Genomic DNA, 21,510 nt, shown 5'->3' on the forward strand with positions numbered 1-21,510 from the left:
ATATACAATGAATTGAAAAGGATGTTCAAAGTAACTTTTATTAAAAAAACCAGAAGCTTTTATTTTGGGAATTATAGGGACAGAACTACCTAAATTGTATAGAAATTTATTTTGTATAGAAATTTATTTTTGTTTGCTACTAAGCAGCAAGAATGTTACTTGCCCCAAAATGAAAAGCAGAAGTCCCAGCAAAGGAAGAATGGATACAAAAACTTACGGAGTATGCAGAAATGGCCAAACTTACTGGAAGAATAAGAAATCAAGATAACAAACTCTTTATAAAAGAATGGGAAATGGTTTATTGAATATTTATGGATAAATTGCAAACAGATAAAAACATTAGCAGCAGGATTAGTGTAGTAGCCTGCAGTTTTATAAGAGTATATATTTGAAGAAGATGAATAAATGAGCAAATAAAATTAATTTGGATATGCAGAAGATATTAAAAATAAATTTAAGGAACCGCAGAAAGATGGGGAAGGAAATCAAATTTTGAAATGTTAAATGGATTGTAAAATTAATGAAACGTATAAATAATAAACAAAAACACAAATCCAATGATAACAACCAGAGAGCCACAGGTTACCCATCCAAGTCAATTCCCCCAAAGTTCTTATTTCCTCTGACTGATAAATGGAACATCCATGTTGAGAAGCAGTCTACCTCTGAATAACAGAGCCCTGTGAGCAAGGCCGGATTTTGGTTTGATGAGGCCCTAAGCTACTGGAGGTAATGGGGCCCTTGATATGTCCAGCTGTCCCTTGTCATCAACAAATTGTCACTGTTTTTTTGTGTTGAATATACGCTATATGATAATTTATGGACCTAATAGGTATCTCAAGCCATTTGCACATGTTGCCAGGCAGCCAGTCCATGCAGAATGTAGGCACCCTATATATAGAAAGGAGCAAACCAGTGATATTTTAGGGAGCAGGCTAGCAGGCAGGGCCCATGACTTACATCATAGGAGCCGACGCAACACAAAACATGATTGCTGTATGTAGGTTTTATTTTATTTGTTTTTTTATCTTATATTTTGGAAATGTACATCCAGGTGTGTTTTTTTCCTTTACATTTTTGGGGGCCCCCCAAGAGAGTGGTGGGCCCTAAGCTATATACTGTAGCTTGTTTAGCTTATGCATAAATCCGCCACTGCCTGTGAGGTTAGCTAGGCTCTGAGAAGGAGACTAGGAGCATCATGGCAGAGTGGGGATTTGAACCGCTGAGCCCCCTTTTTTCTGTAGTGACTGCAAAAGTCGCACCGGAGAGAATGGACCTGTCCCCCTATCCCGGCTGCACCGCCACCAGGTCAGCAACCTCAGTGTGCTCTGGAAGAGAAGAAAGGTCAGCCAAATTTGCCAGTCGCCACGTGCGAGTCTCCCGCCACCAATTGGCCCTCTTTGAACCTCAGCCTGTGTACAGTGCAAAGTCCAGGCCTGCCAGGAACCAGCTTAAATGAATTAGCTCTTTTGAGCTTCCACCATCCCAAGAACGAACAATCTTGCAAAGGTCAGTGTCAGAATTCTAATATCTGTTCCCTTTTTCTCTCTCTCGCTCTCTGTTAGAACTCCTTCATATGTCCCATACATTTACAGGCCATTTACAGACCCTGTTTTTATTTTTCTATTTTTCAAAGATTTACAGGCATACAAATCGCAAACACACAAATCACATGCATTTCCAAAACAGTACTCATATATGTTTGACTTCTTCCCTTTTGTTGTTCCTTTTTAAATTTATTTTTTTAAGGCTGCATTTTCCACATTAATCCGTTTTTAAGTCAATCTTTAATTTCTCCTAATATTGCTTGCTTTACATTAACCCTGCTAATTAACTTACTTGCATACAAGAATTTTTCAGATATTCCACAAATTTTCTCCAATCTTTAATAATTTCTTCTTCTTCTTGGTTTCTTATTACACCTGTTAAACAGAACCTGTTTTCTGCTAAATCACCGTCTCACTTATGCCCTGATTTTTTGTCTTTACTGTTTTGCTTTTTAATCTTTATTTGTAACTTTTTTGTGCTTACTGTGTTTCCTTTTGCTCGAAATGCTTGTAAAACCACTTGAGAGATGTTTCTGAAATGTGAAGTTGTATATAAATTTGCTTTTAATAAAAGTATGTGATGAAAATATAAGCACCTCATTTTGTAAATGGGGTCACAAGCACAGGTACAGGTTCAGAGGAAGCTTACAAAAAGCTGCTGTTGCAAAAAGCAGCTAATGTAATAAATAATAATATTAATAAATCCTAATACAGTAATGTCTACTAAGAAGTAAGTCCTGTTGAACTCAATGGGGCTTACTCCCAGGCTAGTGGGTTTAGGACTGGAACCACCCCAACCCACAATTTATTTTTTACATTTACCCTTTTTTTAAAAAAAAAACACCTGTAACGTGTGCATGCCAAGACACGTGTTTACCACTGCACCAGAGAGCGGGGCTTGTATTCTGTCAGGAATTGGAGGTGTCATGCGTGAAGCTGCCCGGACCTTCCCCTTGCACACGTGCACGGAGGCTGACCCGAAGCGTTCGCGCGATTAAGCTGTTTTGATTCATTCCCAAAGAAGCCCTTTTTCTGCAAGAAGATCCCCGCCCCGCGCGGCTTGCTGGGTTTTGTAGTTCGCCTCGAACAGCTGCTGCCGGCGAAGCCTCGAGGGCGTGGGTGGAAGACAACTACATTTCCCAGCGTGCTTTGCGAGACGCTTTGCGCGACCGAGCAACCAGGAAGCTCCCTCTTTTGCAAATGGCATTTGCACCAGCGTGCTCCATCCAACCTCCCTCTCTCCAGCTCTATCCTTCGGGAATTCCTGTGCGAGTTTTATAAACGTGCAACCATTGAAGCTGCAGTCCTGAATGCATCTCTCGCTGTGTTCTTTGGATTGCTGTGAGGGGCTGAGTAATGTGGATTATAGCCAGGTATCTCTCAATATACTGTATGCATATTTTGAAAAAAAATTATTGTATTTTGATTTGCAAAAAGAGTAGTTTCCCAAAGGAGAGGCGGTTTGGGGGAGGCAGCCCCCCCCCGGCCCCGTGGATGCAGCAGGCAGAGCTTGAGTAGAAAGCAGCAGCATGCGCTGTTTCCTTTTGCTGGGCTGCCTTGGAAGAAGTTTTGCATTCAGTGGCTTTTAATGTCTTAGAGCAGGCATCCCCAACTGGGGTTGAACCTGGGGGTCTTTTTGCATGCAGAGCAGTAGGCGATATACTCCTGTCTTGCTGAGCAGCTGCAATTTCAGCATTAGGTGAAAGCCATTCGCATTGAATGAATGGTGTGAATGCAGGCAGAGGGTTCCCCCTCTTTTTAAAGGAAAATTCAGAGTCACCCGGAGGAGCCGATTGGCATCAGGTTCACAGCCAACGAAAGGGACCCAGGTGGCGCTGTGGTTAAACCACTGAGCCTAGGGCTTGCTGATCAGGTCGGCGGACAAACGCCGGCTCCCTCGGCCTATAGAGCGAGATGAGCGCCGCAACCCCAGAGTCGGACACGACTGGACCTGATGGTCAGGGGCCCCTTTACCTTTACCTCACAGCCAACGAAAGAAAGTGCAGATTTCACACGGTCATTCAAAACACCCTCATGCCACTTCGAGAGTCATGGAGAATGCTAGGGCCTGTAGTTGGTTAAAGGGGCTGGGAACTGCAGTTTAGGGAAGTTTATTTAATGTTTGATGTTTTATTGCATTTTTAATATTCGGTTGCAAGCCGTCCAGAGTGGCTGGGGAAACCCAGCCAGATAGGCGGGGTCAGCTCCCTTTACAAATCACAGCTCCCTGGGATTCTTTGGAAGAAACCATGGTCTGTTAAAGTACTATGGGAATGGTGCGAATGTGGGTAGAATCAAAATGTATTGAATTTGCAGCTGTAAGTTGCTTTGATGGCCACCAGTTTATTGGATGCCTTTTAAAAAATGGGGGAAGGCTATCAGGCACCTTGGCTTGATTAAGTCAAGAGTAAGTCAAGATTAAGGGTGGCACTGTGGGTTAAACCACAGAGCCTAGGGCTTGCCGATCAGAAGGTCGGCGGTTCAAATCCCTGCGACGGGGTGAGCTCCCGTTGCTCAGTCCCAGCTCCTGCCCACCTACGGTAGCAGTTTGAAAGCACGTCATAGTGCAAGTAGATAAATAGGTACCACTACAGCTGATCGCCGAAAAATTGATGCTTTTGAATTATGGTGCTGGAGGAGACTCTTGAGAGTCCCATGGACTGCAAGAAGATCAAACCTATCCATTCTGAAGGAAATCAGCCCTGACTGCTCACTGGAAGGACAGATCATGAAGCTGAGGCTCCAATACTTTGGCCACCTCATGAGAAGAGAAGACTCCCTGGAAAAGACCCTGATGTTGGGAAAGATTGAGGGCACTAGGAGAAGGGGACGACAGAGGACGAGATGGTTGGACAGTGTTCTCGAAGCTACGAACATGAGTTTGACCAAACTGCAGGAGGCAGTGGAAGACAGGAGTGCCTGGCGTGCTATGGTCCATGGGGTCACGAAGAGTCGGACACGACTAAACGACTAAACAACAACAACCACTATAGCGAGAAGGTAAACGGTGTTTCCGTGCGCTGCTCTGGTTCGTCAGAAGCGGCTTTGTCATGCTGGCCACATGACCTGGAAGCTGTACTCCGGCTCCCTCGGCCAATAACGCGAGATGAGTGCCGCAACCCCAGAGTCGGTCACGACTGGACCTAATGTTCAGGGGTCCCTTTACCTTTTATATCACAAACTATTCGCTGATAGTTACAGGTAGGTAGCCGTGTTGGTCTGACGTAGTCAAAACAAAATTTAAAAATTCCTTGCAGTAGCACCTTAAAGGTAAAGGTAAAGGGGCCCCTGACCATCAGGTCCAGTCGTGTCCGACTCTGGGGTTGCGGCGCTCATCTCGCTCTATAGGACAGGGGAGCCGGCATTTGTCCGCAGACAGCTTCCGGGTCATGTGGCCAGCATGACAAAGCTGCTTTTGGCGAACCAGAGCAGCGCACGGAAACGCCGTTTACCTTCCCGCCGGAGCGGTCCCTATTTATCTACTTGCACTTTGATGTGCTTTCGAACTGCTAGGTGGGCAGGAGCTGGGACCAAGCAACGGGAGCTCACCCCGTCACAGGGATTCAAACCGCCGACCTTCTGATCAGCAAGCCCTAGACTCTGTGGTTTAACCCACAGTGCCACCTGGGTCCCCAGTTTGTCATTGGTATGAGCTTTCGTGTGCATGCACACTTCTTCAGATACCTAGCTGATAAAGAGGATGGCAATGCAGAGAGGATTGTTGGTTCCCTGGAGGTTCCCTGGAGGTAGTTCCCTGTTGTGTTGGAAACAAATAGGTTTCTTGGGGGGTCTTTTTTTTGCATGCAGAGCAGGCAATATACCATTTTCCTGCTGAGCAGCCACAATTTCAGCATTTCCCAGTCTGCCTGGGGTGCTGTATCTTGTTGCAACATCCTGTAACTTTCCCTCTCCTCCTGTGCCCTTTGTATTACATTCATCAGTTATCTTTTTAGGGAAGTTTACGCTCCACCCCCCACCCCCCCAGCCTTTCTGAGGCTATCTTGACCTGGGAAAACATGTACAGTATTTAAAAGTCGGGAGAAACCCACATGGCTTAGGCTCAGCTGCCTGGTGCCAAAATTCTCACCTGGAAGAAAGCAGCATCCCGTAAGTTTAACAAATTCGTGCTTTGCTGGCTTAAGAGCTGTGGGTGCTTCTTGTCTACTGAGAAATCACCCTGATTTGCTTTCAGAGAGATGAATCTGGCAACCTTACTGGACTTTTTCAAAGTGCAGTCCTGTGTAAATTCATTTGGAAACGAAATCTTCTTGTTTTCAGTGAAGGTTGTCACCTAGACAAACCTGTTCTCCTCCAGATGTTGTTCTGCTCCATAGAATCATAGAATTGTAGAGTTGGGAGGGACCCCCCCAAATGTCATCTAGTCCAACCCCCAGCAATGCGGGAATCTCAGCTAAAGCATCCATGGCAGGTGGCCATCCAAGCTGTGCTTAAAAACCTCCAAGGAAAGAGAGTCCACCACCTCCTGAGGCAGCTCTTCCTGTCAGAAAGTTCATCCTGATGTTTCGTCGGAATCTCCTTTCTTGTAACTTGAAGCCGTGGGTTCGAGTCCTGCCCCCACCATCCCTTGCTCAGGCTGATACGGTCGCAGTTGGCATCCAGTGACCTCCGGAGGACCACAAATTGCCTCTGAAAGTGTGTTGTTTAGGCCTGCATTCTTAGGGTGGTTCCAAATGACCTTTCAATTGAGAATTCACCCTGATTTCCAGTTCATTTTCACATAACTTAATGCAAAAAAATTCTGATCTTTTGGAGGTGCATTGCCCCAGACCTGCCAATCAATTATAACTCTGCATGTGATCGATTCTCACCTGAGAATAGCGAAGGAAGTGCCGTTTTGTTCTCTGAAGTTTCTCTTAAGGATGGCACCATTGGTGATATATTGAAATATGAGTGAAATAACAACAATGCTTTTGGTAAAAGAGGTTTAGGCTTATGTGCTGGAATCTTCTGCCATTGTTTCTCCCCACCTCTGTCTCTCCAGAACTGAAAGATAATGAATTGCCATTTCTTCTAAGAATTAATGGAGATCGTTCTGCTGGGGTCTGGGTGTCCTTCTGTGGGTTTCTTTCTGGACACAAAGGAACAAAGGCCTTGGGAGCATCTGAGCATTTGGCAATGAACTTCGGAGCAAAAAGAATCTGGAGTCTTACGGCATTGGAAGGGAGCATGAGTTGTTTTGTTTTGTTTTTTTAGCTACACTGAGGACAAAGAACTGAAGAAAGAACCTATTGCTGACTTTTTCTTAAGCTAATGCTTGGCTTGGAGGAAGAAAGTGGACAGAGAAAAGTCCCCCCTGCCCCACACCATAGCATTAGAACTCAGTGTTGGAAGGTTCAGGACAGACAAAAAAATGGATTCCTATAAACCATGCATAGTTAAACTATGGAACTCACTGCCACATGAAGCAGGGATGGCCTGGATGAAAATAAGGTTAGACAAATTCTGTTGGAGAGTCATTCCCCGTGTGCAGGCATGGGTTTGTTGTCTATCACATGACGGTATGTGTTTACATTCCACAGGAATGGGAAGTGATGTAGACAGGATGTTTGTGTAACTGTGTGTTCCTAAAGTGGGATTATTGTCCTTTGTTCTTTCTCTTTGCTGCCTGATGTTAGAGAGAGAGGGAGCCATGTTGCAGTCCTCCGTGTGTGTTTATATGTAAATAAAGTAGATTAGCCAAAATGCTGAGTTGCTGAGTTCTGTTACGCAACTGCACAAAACCTCTGCGGATCCCTAAGTGTGCTGATGTCTTCTTGCATCAGTCGCTGTGATGTTCGGGCTGGTGAAAGCTTGTGAAGCTCCCAAACGATCTACCAGGAGGGAGATAACATGCCAGCCGGGCATGTGTCTCTGCCAAGGTTCTACACATGTGTAGATCGTCCTGACAATTTCATGGAGGATAAGGCAACTAGTTTATGATGCTCAGCTCTGCCTCTGCGGTTTGAGGCAGTGATGCTTCTGAAGACAAGTTGCTGGAGATCATGGAAGCCTTGCATTCAAATCCTCCTGGTTGGCCACTGTGAGAACAGGATGCTGGACTAGATGGGCCATTGGCCTGATCCAGCAGACTTTCCTTTTGATCTTAATGGGTGCCAAGAGTGGCTACTTGGGAGAGCCTTGGCCCGTCAGAGTTGGTTAGTCCTGTTCCAAATGGCACAATGGTCTGTCCTGGTGAATGGCAGTTACGTAGCTTCATAAGTTTGCATGCGCTCTGGACTTCACGAAGGCTGGTTTCAAAAACCTTAAGGACCCACAAGGTGAGATTCCATGGTCGGAAAGACTCAATGAGAAGGGAATCCAAGATGAATGGGAGTTTCTTAAAGGTGAAATATAGAAGGCCCGAATTCAGGCAGTTCCAACTAGAAAGAAAAGCGAGAGGCATCTAAGGAAACTGGTGTGGCTGCATAAGGAGCTTGCAGATGAGCTGAGAGTTAAGAAGGGCATGTATAAGAAATGGAAGAAAGGGGAAATCACAAAGGAGGAGGATACACGAGTAGCCAACAGTTGCAGTGGGGAAGTCAGGCTGGCTAAAGCTCAGAATGAGCTCAGGCTTGCAAAAGAGGTTAAAAATAATAATAAAGGTTTCTTCGGCTATGTTCGAAGTAAGAGGAAGAACAAGAAAGTGGTAATTGGGTGACAGAGAAAAGGTGGAACTACTCAACACCTATTTTGCCTCCACCTTCGCCCAAAAGGAAAGTGATGCCCAGCCTGGTGATTTGTTGTTGTTGTTTAGTCGTGTCCAACTCTTGGTGACCCCATGGACCAGAGCACGCCAAGCACTCCTGTCTTCCACTGCCTCCTGCAGTTTGGTCAAACTCATGTTCGTAGCTTCGGGAACACTGTCCAACCACCTCGTCCTCTGTCGTCCCCTTCTCCTAGTGCCCTCCATCTTTCCCAGCACCAGGGTCTTTTCCAGGGAGTCTTCTCTTCTCATGAGGTGACCAAAGTCTTGGAGCCTCAGCTTCAGGATCTGTCCTTCCAGTGAGCACTCAGGGCTGATTTCCTTCAGAATGGATAGGTTTGATCTTCTTGCAGTCCATGGGACTCTCAAGAGTCTCCTCCAGCACCATAATTCAAAAGCATCAATTCTTCGGCGATCAGCCTTCTTTATGGTCCAGCCTGGTGATAACAGAATGTAAATTATACACTAACTGTGTGTGTAAATACGTAAATGCTATATATGTATATGTTTAAATATAGACATGCAGTGTGCTGTTAGGTGCTTACAAAGGCATGAGGCTAAGCTTGGGAAATCAATCAATCAATCAATCTAGTTCACATTTAAAGACTAGCGTGCCAAACGCACACTTTCGGAAGCTGTACATAAACCGAAGCGCAGCAATCCTTTGAAAATTCACTGTTCTCCCTATTTTCAACACAATTCTCCATCCAGTGACTGTGTACAAACATACATATACTAGGGTAGAAAGCATGCATTAAAATTGCTTATATGCGTATATTCGGCAAAAATGAGTATTTTCAGCAAAATTGTATACATAAATGTATATTAAGAGAGATTTATGCAGAGGTGCTGATGAATTTTTATGAGATTGTAAGAAGAAGTTTGCAAACGGATGTGGAAAAGGGATTAAAAGTGGGTGGATGGCAGATGTCCGGATTTCACTGGCAATGTGCTTTGGAGTGTGCAGACAGAGCCACACTGTAAGCAAAGGGTTTTTTTTTAATAAAAATAAAATAAATAAAAAAGTTGTAGCTTGGGGAAAAAGGAAGGTAGGAGCAGGGGTCTCAGAACCCTTTGCAGAAGACTCCATGGACTGCAACGCAACAGGGGCCTTGCATTCATCAGCACATAACACCACAGGTATTTTTGGATCAAATTATCACAGAATTGCAGGTATAACTGGCACGGAGGTCCCACTAAATGCCATTCATAATTGCCTTGTGGGTATCTAAAGGAACTTGGTACCAAGGAAGGAAGGAAGGAAGTTAATTTCTGCTTTGCTGCTTGCAGACCCTTAATAGTTTTATACCTAGGTAAGCAACAGATATAGTTTCAATTAATACATCTCAGCATAACTGTTGGATTAATATCAGCCGTTTAAAATCAGCTTCACCGCTCAAGAGATGGTTGGATAAAATATGCAAAAATGATGGGGGTGAAATAAAATACGACAGGTTATTTTTCCCCAAAACCATGGCATAAGCACATCCTGTTGCCAATGGCTTGTCTAGGCCAGCATCCTGTTCTCACAGGGACCAAAAGGATGTCCCAGAGGTCCTCCAGGATCATAGAGGTGTTACTAGAAGCCCCCCCCCCCCCGGAAGATTGGAAGAAATTTAAAATTTATTTAAAAAATAATCGTATAATAGATTAGAACCAATGGAAGTGAGGGAGATAAAAAGAGGTTGTAGATAATACAACGGTGAGAAATAAGTATTGTTAGAAGTCAGTTATAAATGATTAAAAGGAAAGATATACAGTGGTACCTCGGTTTATGAACACAATTGGTTCCGGAAGTCTGTTCATAAACTGAAGCGTTCATAAACTGAAGCGAACTTTCCCATTGAAAGTAATGGAAAGTGAATTAATCTGTTCCAGACAGTCCGCGGAGTAAGCGTTCATAAACTGAAGCAAACTTTCCCATTGAAAGTAATGGAAAGTGGATTAATCCGTTCCAGATGGGTCCGCGGAGTACTTAAACTGAAATGTTCATAAACTGAAGCATGGGTGTAATTGGTTCCGGAAGTCTGTTCATAAACTGAAGCGAACTTTCCCATTGAAAGTAATGGAAAGTGAATTAATCCGTTCCAGACGGGTCCGCGGAGTACTTAAACTGAAATGTTCATAAACTGAAGCATGGGTGTAATTGGTTCCGGAAGTCTGTTCATAAACTGAAGCGTTCATAAACTGAAGCGAACTTTCCCATTGAAAGTAATGGAAAATGAATTAATCCGTTCCAGATGGGTCCGCGGCGTTCATAAACCGAAAATTCATAAACCGAGGTGTTCATAAACCGAGGTTCCACTGTAGATAGAGTATAAAATGGTAAGATATAAAAGATAGAGAAATAAGGTAATACAGTATTAAGTAAAATCTAGAGTTTATATATGCCTGTTGTCTTTGTCCATGGAGCTTATTTAACTTATATGCAGAATTCATCATGCGAAAGGCTGGACTGGATGAATCCCAAGCCGGAATTAATATTGCCGGAAGAAATATCAACAACCTCAGATATGCAGATGACACAACCTTGATGGCAGAAAGTGAGGATGAATTAAAGAACCTTTTAATGAGGGTGAAAGAGGAGAGCACAAAATATGGTCTGAAGCTCAACATCAAAAAAACCAAGATCATGGCCACTGGTCCCATCACCTCCTGGCAAATAGAAGGGGAAGAAATGGAGGCAGTGAGAGATTTTACTTTCTTGGGCTCCTTGATCACTGCAGATGGTGACAGCAGTCACGAAATTAAAAGACGCCTGCTTCTTGGGAGAAAAGCAATGACAAACCTAGACAGCATCTTAAAAAGCAGAGACATCACCTTGCCGACAAAGGTCCGTATAGTTAAAGCTATGGTTTTCCCAGTAGTGATGTATGGAAGTGAGAGCTGGACCATAAAGAAGGCTGATCGCCGAAGAATTGATGCTTTTGAATTATGGTGCTGGAGGAGACTCTTGAGAGTCCCATGGACTGCAAGAAGATCAAACCTATCCATTCTGAAGGAAATCATGAAGCTGAGGCTCCAATACTTTGGCCACCTCATGAGAAGAGAAGAATCCTTGAAAAAGACCCTGATGTTGGGAAAGATTGAGGGCACTAGGAGAAGGGGACGACAGAGGACGAGATGGTTGGACAGTGTTCTCGAAGCTACAAACATAGAATCATAGAATCATAGAATCATAGAGTTGGAAGAGACCACAAGGGCCATCCAGTCCAACCCCCTGCCAAGCAGGAAACACCATCAAAGCATTCCTGACAGATGGCTGTCAAGCCTCTGCTTAAAGACCTCCAAAGAAGGAGACTCCACCACACTCCTTGGCAGCAAATTCCACTGCCGAACAGCTCTTACTGTCAGGAAGTTCTTCCTAATGTTTAGGTGGAATTTTCTTTCTTGTAGTTTGAATCCGTTGCTCCGTGTCCGCTTCTCTGGAGCAGCAGAAAACAACCTTTCTCTCTCCTCTATATGACATCCTTTTATATATTTGAACATGGTTATCATATCACCCCTTAACCTTCTCTTCTCCAGGCTAAACATACCCAGCTCCCTAAGCCGTTCCTCATAAGGCATCGTTTCCAGGCCTTTGACCATTTTGGTTGCCCTCTTCTGGACACGTTCCAGCTTATCAGTATCCTTCTTGAACTGTGGTGCCCAGAACTGGACACAGTACTCCAGGTGAGGTCTGACCAGAGCAGAATACAGTGGTACTATTACTTCCCTTGATCTAGATGCTATACTCCTATTGATGCAGCCCAGAATTGCATTGGCTTTTTTAGCTGCTGCATCACACTGCTGACTCATGTCAAGTTTGTGGTCAACCAAGACTCCTAGATCCTTTTCACATGTACTGCTCTCAAGCCAGGTGTCTCCCATCCTGTATTTGTGCCTTTCATTTTTTTTGCCCAAGTGTAGTACTTTACATTTCTCCTTGTTAAAAGAGTTTGACGAAACTGCGGGAGGCAGTGCAAGACAGGAGTGCCCGGCGTGCTCTGGTCCATGGGGTCATGGAGAGTCGGACACGACTAAACGACTAAACGACAACAACGAGAAGAGTTTATATAAGATTTAGAGATTACTAAGGATGATCTATAAAGGAAGGCAGAAGGAGGTGGAATGAGGAAGTCATTAGATTAGAAATAAGGGTTATAAATTAGAATTTTTGTTTTTGTATTTTTGTATGTTTTTGTTGTTGTTTTTTTTAAAAAAACCTTAATAAATATATTTAAAAAATAAATAAATAGAAGCCCCCCCCTTTTCTGCTTGGTTGCGAGTTGTCATTGAGGAAAGGCATGGTACAACCTGGGATGGGGCTGTGCAAGGCAGAAATTGCCAGCGTCTTGCATGTTCTTACAAGAAGAGGAGCCTTGTGCAGGGAGGGATATACCTAATTATAATAAATCAGGGCCTCCTGCTCAGCGGTAGAGCACCTGCTTTGCACGCAGAAGATCCCAGGTTTGATCCAGAACATCTCCAGGCGGGATTGGCAATGTCTCACGTCTGAAACCCTGGACAGCGACTGTCCACCTGTGTGGACAATACAGAGTTAGGTCTGACTCAATAGAAGGCCGCTGCTTCTGTTCCTTATCAACACTAATTGATATGTATGGGTAAGCCATGGTTAGCATTCCAGACATTCAGACCAACCATGGTTTGTGTCCCTTCTCTACCTCCACCCCCTCTGTTTCCTGAGAACCCTAAGATGTTTCCCAAACAGCGGTTCCCAATGTTAGATCAGTGTTCCAAACCATGGTTTTGCTGGTACACCTGGAATGCAAATTATAATTCAGAGTCTCAAGTATGATTAGCACAAACCACACGGTTTGTGTTTCATCTGAAGCAACCCTGGGTGGAAGAAGCTCTTGCTGGGTGCTACACATGGTTGCCCCAACTAACGTCCCCTGTCCTTTGCAGGTTGATCTCTCGGCCATGTCTCTGCTCCTTGATTACGTGGATGTGACCGACCCCAGCTTTGGGATAGCTGTCCTCTGCATCGCCTTTAACCCGCTTTTCTGGAATCTGGTATGTTTTGCCTATTTTGCCAATTCACTGACCGGGAGTTGTCTTTTTAGGTTTTCTGCCTATCAGAGGCAGCCACCATGGTTTGGCCTAGTTCTGCACCAGCGTTTCCTCCCTTGGTGAACTTTTTCAATGAGTGGTGGGTTTTCTTTGTTTCCTCTTCCAGGGCTTGAATGCCCTTGACTCTTTGAACTCTTCCTTTGCTTTCTCCCGTTATGATTTTTTAAAATTACTGTTCTGAGGAGACACAGAGGCTGCAATCAATTGCTTTTACTCTGCCGTGATTGCACGGCGTGGGGATTGAAAAGCCCAATCAGTTGGAAAGTGGTGAGCTCAGGATAGTGCTGGCAAGCCACAGTTGATGAACTCTGCAGTGGCAAACAGGAGTGCACAAGAAAAGGTTTGTCCAAGACCTGCACATCTAAAGACTGCCTCTTTCCCATGCGGGTCAGCCTCTCTTGACTTGGTGTTTGTCATGTACTCTGGCCACAATCCTCCGTCTAGCTCCGAGGCTGGCACCCACCCCTTACAGGACCAGCAGACCGTTCTTCTGTTTCGATGGCAGCCCTGCAATCATCCCTCACTGTCTCCATGCTGGAGGAGCTAGTCGTTACAAACTAGGTCTGTTTAAAGGAACAGATAAAGGTAAAGGTAAAGGGACCCCTGACCATTAGGTCCAGTCGTGACCGACTCTGGGGTTGCGCGCTCATCTCGCATTATTGGCCGAGGGAGCCGGCGTATAGCTTCCAGGTCATGTGGCCAGCATGACAAAGCCGCTTCTGGCAAACCAAAGCAGCACATGGAAACGCCGTTTACCTTCCCGCTGTAGCGGTTCCTATTTATCTACTTGCATTTTGACGTGCTTTCGAACTGCTAGGTTGGCAGGAGCTGGGACCGAACAACGGGAGCTCACCCCGTCACAGGGATTCGAACCGCCGACCTTCTGATCAGCAAGCCCTAGGCTCAGTGGTTTAACCACAGCGCCACCTGGGTCCCTAAAGGAACAGATAGCTGCTCATATAGGGTGGGGCTAAGAGGACCAGGCCATCCAGCCTTCAGCAGATCTCAGAGGAATTCAGCCTGCAGCTGAGCCAACAGATCTCCTAGAGCAGGGGTGTCAAACTCAAATTCATCGGGGGCCGCATCAGCAGTTTGGTCACCCTCAAAGGGCCGGTTGTATCTGTAGGACTATGTGTCCACTCTTTATTATCATAAATTATTGTCACTGCATTCAATTATTACTGTTTTTTGTAATGGCAAGTAGATATTCAAATGTACAATTATTGTACAATTTATTGAAAAATGATTTTTGGTAACTGCACTGGGTGGTGGAGGCTCGCTAGGGTTTCATGCAGGACCTTTGCAGAGCTACTAGTACCGGGAGGTGCTGGGGTCCTTCTGCATGCAGGACAGATGTTCTGCCAGTAAGCCACCACCCTTCACCAAAGAGACTGGCTGAGGTTGACTCACTGGAGCTGCTCTCCTGGTTCCAGGGTTTAAGGGCCAGAAGTATAAAGCAGCATCCTATGTTTCTGAGGAGAGGGGAGGGGAGGGAGGGAGGGAGGAAGAAAAGAGGGAGTGGGAGGGAGAGAGGAAGGAAGGAAAGAGGGGAGAGAAAGAAGAGTAGGAAATAAGGAAGGGAATAAAGAAGGAAAGAAAAAGAAAGAGGGAGAGAAGACAGAAAGGGACAAATAAGGAAGGAAGTAGAGGGAAAGAAAGAATAAGAATGAGGGAGAGGAAGAAAGATGGGAAGGAAGGAAGGAAGGAAGAAAGAAAGAAAGAAAAGAGGGAGCAGGAGGGAGAGAGGAAGGAAAGAGGTGAGAGAAAGAAGAGTAGGAACAAAGGAATAAAGAAGGAAAGAAAAAGAAAGAGGGAGAGAAGACAGAGATAAAGAAGGAAGGAAGGAGAGGGAAAGAAAGAATAAGAACGAGAGAGAGGAAGAAAGAAAGGGAAGGGGGGGGTCGCCGCCTTGATTCAGCGCCAGAAAAGAGCGTGAAGGGACCCAGGGGCAAAAAGCATTTCCCGTGCAGCATGAGGCAGCGGGTGTCCGTTTTAGGAGAAGTGCGTAAAGCCTCAGAGTTGCACGTTCATGAGGCTGAGCCGCGGCAGGAGGAGGAGGAGGAGAGACAAGAGGAGGAGGAGGAGGAGGAGGCGGCTTGCCGGGTCGGTGTCCGGCAGCACCGTGCGGAGAGTCCCGAGCCTCTGGGATGCAGCAGTGCTCTGTAGCACTTTGAATCCTCCTCCTCCTCCACGTGGCGCTGCTGGGTGCTTTGTCTGTGCTTCAGCAGCAGCAGCAGCCGTTTCCAGGCGCCGAGCCGTGGCAGGAGGAGGATTCAAAGTGCTACAGAGCACTGCTGCGTTGCAGAGGCTCGGGACTCTCCGTGCGGCGCTGCTCCGACCGCCTTCCCCCCCCCCCCCGGTCCCAGCTGTTTGTTGGCGCTTTGTCGGCGCGACGCTTCAGCAGCAAGGTCCCGCTGCTGGGTCCCGCTGGCTGGGGCGCTCGGCGGGCCACATGACAAGGTCTGGCGGGCCGGATTTGGCCCCCGGGCCTTGTGTTTGACACCCGTGTCCTAGAGGGAGTCCTAGCAACCTCTCTGCTGGGAGCTCTCCAGGGTGCTGACAAGATGCATTTTTGCTCCACTGTGCATGCTGCCACCCTGGTCAGGATCTGGCAGTTCCTACTGCATGGGACTGGACTGCCTGACTTCCCTTGACCCTGCTGTCTGGGCTGCCCTATCGGTGAGTGTCATGGTGCCGGCACAGCTCTCCTGGAAGTAGGTGGGATGTCCTCGCTCCATTTGCCTTTGTGTGTGTCTGTGTGTCTGTGTGCGAAGTCCACTCAGCAGCAGTGAGGGTGTGTAGAGTCTTCACTGCAGCTGCCCTTAGGCTCTAGAACAGGCATCCCCAAACTGCGGCCCTCCAGATGTTTTGGCCTACAACTCCCATGATCCCTAGCTAACAGGACCAGTGGTCAGGGATGATGGGAATTGTAGTCCAAAACATCTGGAGGGCCAAGGTTGAGGTAGCCTGCGTCAGATGGTTGTTCCACAGGGCAGGTGCCACTACCGAGAGGGCCCTCTGCCTAGTTCCCTGTAACTTCGCTTATTGCTGTGAGGGAACCGCCAGAAGGCCCTCGGAGCTGGACCTCAGTGCCCAGGCTGAACAATGTGAGTGGAGATGCTCCTTCAGGTATACTGGGCTGGAGGGCCGAAGTTTGGGGATGCCTGCTCTAGAATGACCTGGTGGTGGACGCCAGGAGTAACTCCGCATTTTCACGCTACAAGACCCAGCCTATTTGGGCCTTCTCTTGGTAGCCAATCTGAGAGAAGGACGGTCCTGGGTTTGTTTGTTTATTTATTTTTCACCAGGTGCTAGATTTTTCCTTTGTTGCCTGGTTTTTGTTGTCTAGCAACCAAGAGAGCTACAGCCCTTTCCCCAAACACAATAGGAAGGTAGGATGCTGCCTTGTCTATGGGTCCATGTGGCTCACTGTTGCCTGCACTGACTTTCAGCAGTTCACGAGGGCTCCCAGCCCTACCTGGAAATGCCAGGGGGTGAACCTTTTCGTGAAAAGCTCTTGCACTACCCCTGAGCTTGGGCCCTTCCCACCAGCCTTCTAGAAACTTCTATTTCTGCCAGTCCAAAATTTGACGGATGTTTCACCCGGGCAGGAGCCTCCGCAGCTACCCCTGAAGTTTCACTTTGTGTGACTGCTGGCGGCCGCTCGAAGTGATAGCTACAGGGGCAGCCAGAAGCTCAAGGCAGGAAGGGGCATTAAAGTTCCAATTTAGCAGCAGCAAGATGACTAAGAGGAAATGAGCTTCACTAATTTTCTGCAGCCCCTCTAGTCTCATTGGCGGGGCGTTAAGAAGTACGAACAAACAACTGGAGCCTGAGCAGGATTTGCCACCCACCATGCCGAGATATTAGATGAATTTCCAGCAGCGGCTGTCAGGAAAAAAAAGAAGGCATTGACAACAGAGTTATCGGAACAAAGGGAGGGAGAGAGCAAGTGCTGAGGGAGAAATGGAAGGTGGGTAAACAGTTGCAGTCAGATGACTTCTGGGATAGGGCAGTGTCTTTTCCCCCTCCTTATTTTCTTTTTACCTTTGGTCAATCTTTATTGAGTTAAAATGAATACATCCATACAGTATTTGCCATTACAAGCTTACAACATAAGAAAGAAAGAAAAGAAAATCCCAAAATAAGGACAAGTATATAAAAATCATGGAAAAAAGAAGAGAAAAAACAGGAAGATCATTTTGGGAAGGATGTTTATCTTCACCACCGAGATTCTACCCCATAGCGAGAGATGTACAGTGGCACCTCGACTTACGAAGGCAATCCGTTCTGCGGCGCTCTTCGGAAGTCAAAAACTTCGGAAGTCGAAGCGTCCATTTTACGCATGTGCAGAACGCATAGCTGCCAAGTTTTCCCTTTTCTCGTGAGGAAGCCTATTCAGCATAAGGGAAAAATCCCTTTAAAAAAGGGATAACTTGGCAGCTATGGCAGAACGTGCGCACGCGGCAAAAATACTATTAGGTTAGCAGACTTCAGAAGTTGAAACCTTCGTAAGTCGAGGCATTCGTAAGTCGAGGTACCACTGTAATTTATTCCAGGTTTCCATTTTTTTCTTAATCTCCTTCCACTTTTTGACATAATTATCCTCATACAGGTTGATACTTTTTGTTGAAATCCAGACCCCTAGATGTTTTACTTTATTCTTTATCTCTGAGCCCGTCATTCCTTGGAAGAAATGGTTGTAGACAAAAGATGGTCCCCTCCGGAGACTGGATGATGTTCCAGAATGCATAAAGTGTCTTCATAACTTAACCCAGCGGCGTTGTTCTGTTCCTGACCTGACGCACCCCCCATTTCATCCTTGCAGTTTTGGAAAGAAGAATTTAATACGGAATATGGAAAGATGTCACGCGGAACACGTACCCATGCCTTCTTCCTTACCAGTTCCAGCTCCAGCTGGGCAAGGAGGCTCACATTCTAGGAAGCCAGTGTGGTGTAGTGGTTAGAGTGTGTTGGACTAAGACTTGGGAGACTAGGGTTCGAATCCTCACTCGGCCACACACACACAAAACTCGCTAGGTGGCTAGTCACTGCCTCTTAGCCTAACCTATCTCTCAGGGTTGTTGTGCAGATTAAATGAGGAGGGGGAGAACACAGCACCTTGTGCCCCTTGGAGGAAATAATGGGATGTAAATGAAATCGAAAAAAATTCCTTCACTCACTCACTTCCTGATCAAAAATAGTCAGCTGTTATCAGTTGCCTGCGGGGAGTAAGGCCATTTTGGAAACTGTTCTTCAGAGCCATTTTGATGTTGATGCCTATCTGTCGCTGCTCACCTTTTTCAGGGAGCTATTGTCCCCGCACCAAACAGCGAGTTAAAAGGGAGGATTGTTCATCCCATTCCTTCTGGCCTTTGGATTTCAGAAATTTTCAGAAATAGAGGCCATCTTTCTCATACCCTCTTTTCTGAATAATGACATTTACAGGGGGCTGGGGGAGGCTCTTGAATCTGCATGGGGGAGAGAGAGAGACGCTAGGGGCTGAGACTATCTCTCCCTGGCTGAAAGGCCTTGTTCATCCACGCTTTGTTAACACCACGGCTGTATAGCGAGCAAGGCTCTAAGTAGGCTAACTCATAACTCTGACACCTGGGGATGCTGGACAAAAGCTTTGTCGGCTGCTAAATATAGTTTTCCAATGACTCGGCATGTCTGAGTTATACACAGAGGCGCGACAAACTGGGTCATACAACTGGAGATATTTGATGCATCAGTGGATAGGTTTCTGCCCCGGTTGCAGACATCAAAATTGTGAGTGGGGGGAGGCAATAAAGTTATTTTGCGGGGGGCAGCAGTGCTGACCTTCCCCCCCCCCGCTTCCTTAAGCTCCCCCGGCAGGTGTCATTTTGTGGTGAAGGTGAACTGCAGCAGAGGAGAAGCGCTGCTGCGTCTGGCAAGTAAAAGGCAGAATGGAAAAGCCAAGCCTTACATCCTTGGTGACAGCAGTGAGAAAGATGAATGGCATACTTACGATTACTAGGAAAGGGATAATCCTTTTTGGGGGGGAGGGAGGCATCTGTTGGCCCTCTTGAGGAGCAGGATGCTGGACTAGGTGGACCCTTGGGTAAGGTAAAATAAAAAAAATTCCTTCAGTAACACCTTAAAGACCAACTAAGTTTTTATTTTGGTATGAGCTTTCGTGTGCATGCACACTTCTTCAGATACAGTGAAATGGAAGTTTCCAGGCACTTATGTAGAGAAGGGGTGGGGAGGGGTGGGGATGGGGAGGGGGGATCACTCAGAAGGGTGGTGGAAATGGGTGATTGACTGACTGATAGCTGTTGATGACCGCAAACGACTGCAAATGGTTTTTCATCAAAAAGCAAGGGTTGAGATGGCTGAAGATCGCTTATCATGTATAAGGACCTGGAAGCATTTTTCCGCCGTTTACGCCTGAAGGAGTATTTTCATCACACACAAGAACAAGACAAAGTAGAACAAACTACATCCCCACAACACAACACCTCTCAACTTACTGGGGAACAACCATCACCCTCCAAACGCATCAATGAACAGAACATTGACCACCAACTACCACCGAAAAGAAGTTACACAAAAAGGGACTCCACATGGACCCCTCCTGATGGACGCAATACCACACTAGATCTGTACATCGAATGCTTCCGCCACAGAATCCAAACGGATGTGACCAGAAAACACCATCGCTTACAACTAAATCTAAACCATGCTGAAAGGAGAGCCATAGAAAATCTCAGGAACAACCCAGACATTATAATTAAAGAGGCAGACAAGGGTGGAGCTGTCGTCATCATGAACAAAACTGATTACATCCAGGAGGCCCACAGACAACTTTCCAATACTGCCTTTTACATGAAATTGGACTCAGACCCCACACAAGCATACAAAAAAGAACTGAACAAGATTATTAAGGAGCTACCCCTACACATCCAAGAACAGATCCTCACAAACACACCAGCGGAACCTCGGCCAGGAACTTTCTATCTTCTACCCAAAATACACAAACCAGGAAACCCAGGACGCCCCATCATCTCAGGTATTGGCACCATTACAGTGGGTGTTTCCGGCTATATGGACTCTGTTCTGAAACCATATGCTATCAGTGCTCCCAGCTACGTACGTGACACCACAGATTTTCTGAGGAAAATACAATCTTTGAACAATCTTCCTAACAATACTATACTAGCCACTATGGATGTGGAATCTCTATATACCAACATCCCACACAATGATGGTTTACAAGCCATAAGGAACACCATTTCAGATAAAACCACAGCGGACTTTGCTACCAAACTCTGCCACTTTGTCCTTACCCACAACCACTTCAAATTTGGTGATGACCTGTTCCTCCAGATCAGCGGCACAGCCATGGGCACCCGCATGGCCCCACAGTATGCCAACATCTTCATGGCAGATTTAGAACAACGTTTCCTTAACTCCTACCCACTCAAACCTCTCCTGTACCTGCGATACATTGACGATATTTTTATTATCTGGACACATGGACAACAGACCCTGGAAACCTTCCACCAGACATTCAATGACTTTCACCCCACCATCAACCTAACAATGAACCAATCTATGCAAGAAATACATTTTTTGGACACTACTATAAAAATACAGGATGGATGTATAGACACCACCTTATACAGAAAACCAACTGACCGACAAACATATCTACATGCTTCTAGCTACCATCCCAAACATACCAAACAATCCATCGTATACAGCCAGGCCTTACGTTACAACCGCATCTGTTCCAACTCTACAGACAGAGAATCTCACCTAAGAGATCTACAGCAAACCTTTTTAGAACTAAAATATCCACCTGATGAAGTTAAACAACAGATCAACAGAGCCAGACAGATACCTAGAGAGAACCTGCTGCAAGACAGACCCAAAAAAGAAAATAACAGAACACCACTAGTCATCACATACAGCTCCCAAGCTAAAACAGTACAACGCATCATCAGAGATCTACAGCCTCTCCTGGACAATGACCGCTCCCTTTCTCAAGCTCTGGGAGGAAGACCTTTCATTGCCTACAGACAGCCACCCAATCTTAAACAACTCCTCACCCACAATAATACAACCACCAGACTTAACATGGACACTGGTACCAGAGCCTGCAATAAACCCAGATGCCAACTTTGCTGCCACATACACCCAGACAACACCATTACTGGC

At 46.0% G+C, this 21,510-nt stretch overlaps 1 protein-coding gene across 8 annotated transcripts in view; it reads left to right on the plus strand.

Annotated features, from left to right (window-relative positions):
- The first annotated feature begins 1,166 nt into the window (after window positions 1-1,166).
- The window catches only part of PEMT (phosphatidylethanolamine N-methyltransferase), a 147,890-nt gene continuing 127,546 nt past the window's right edge, over window positions 1,167-21,510 (plus strand). For 4 of the 8 annotated variants that reach the window (XM_088657453.1, XM_035131229.3, XM_088657456.1 and 1 more), the window contains exons 1-2: window positions 2,705-2,920; window positions 13,159-13,266. In XM_088657453.1, the coding sequence (XP_088513579.1) occupies window positions 2,858-2,920; window positions 13,159-13,266 (171 nt within the window). In that variant the 5' untranslated portion in view covers window positions 2,705-2,857. Of the gene's footprint in view, window positions 1,510-2,688; window positions 2,921-13,158; window positions 13,267-21,510 lie in introns of those variants that run through there. The other 4 variants (XM_088657454.1, XM_088657458.1, XM_035131231.3 and 1 more) reach the window with 3 other exon arrangements.

The sequence above is a fragment of the Zootoca vivipara genome, chromosome 13 (genome assembly GCF_965207765.1).
Source record: "Zootoca vivipara chromosome 13, rZooViv2.hap1.1, whole genome shotgun sequence".
Classification (NCBI taxonomy): Eukaryota; Metazoa; Chordata; class Lepidosauria; order Squamata; family Lacertidae; genus Zootoca; species Zootoca vivipara.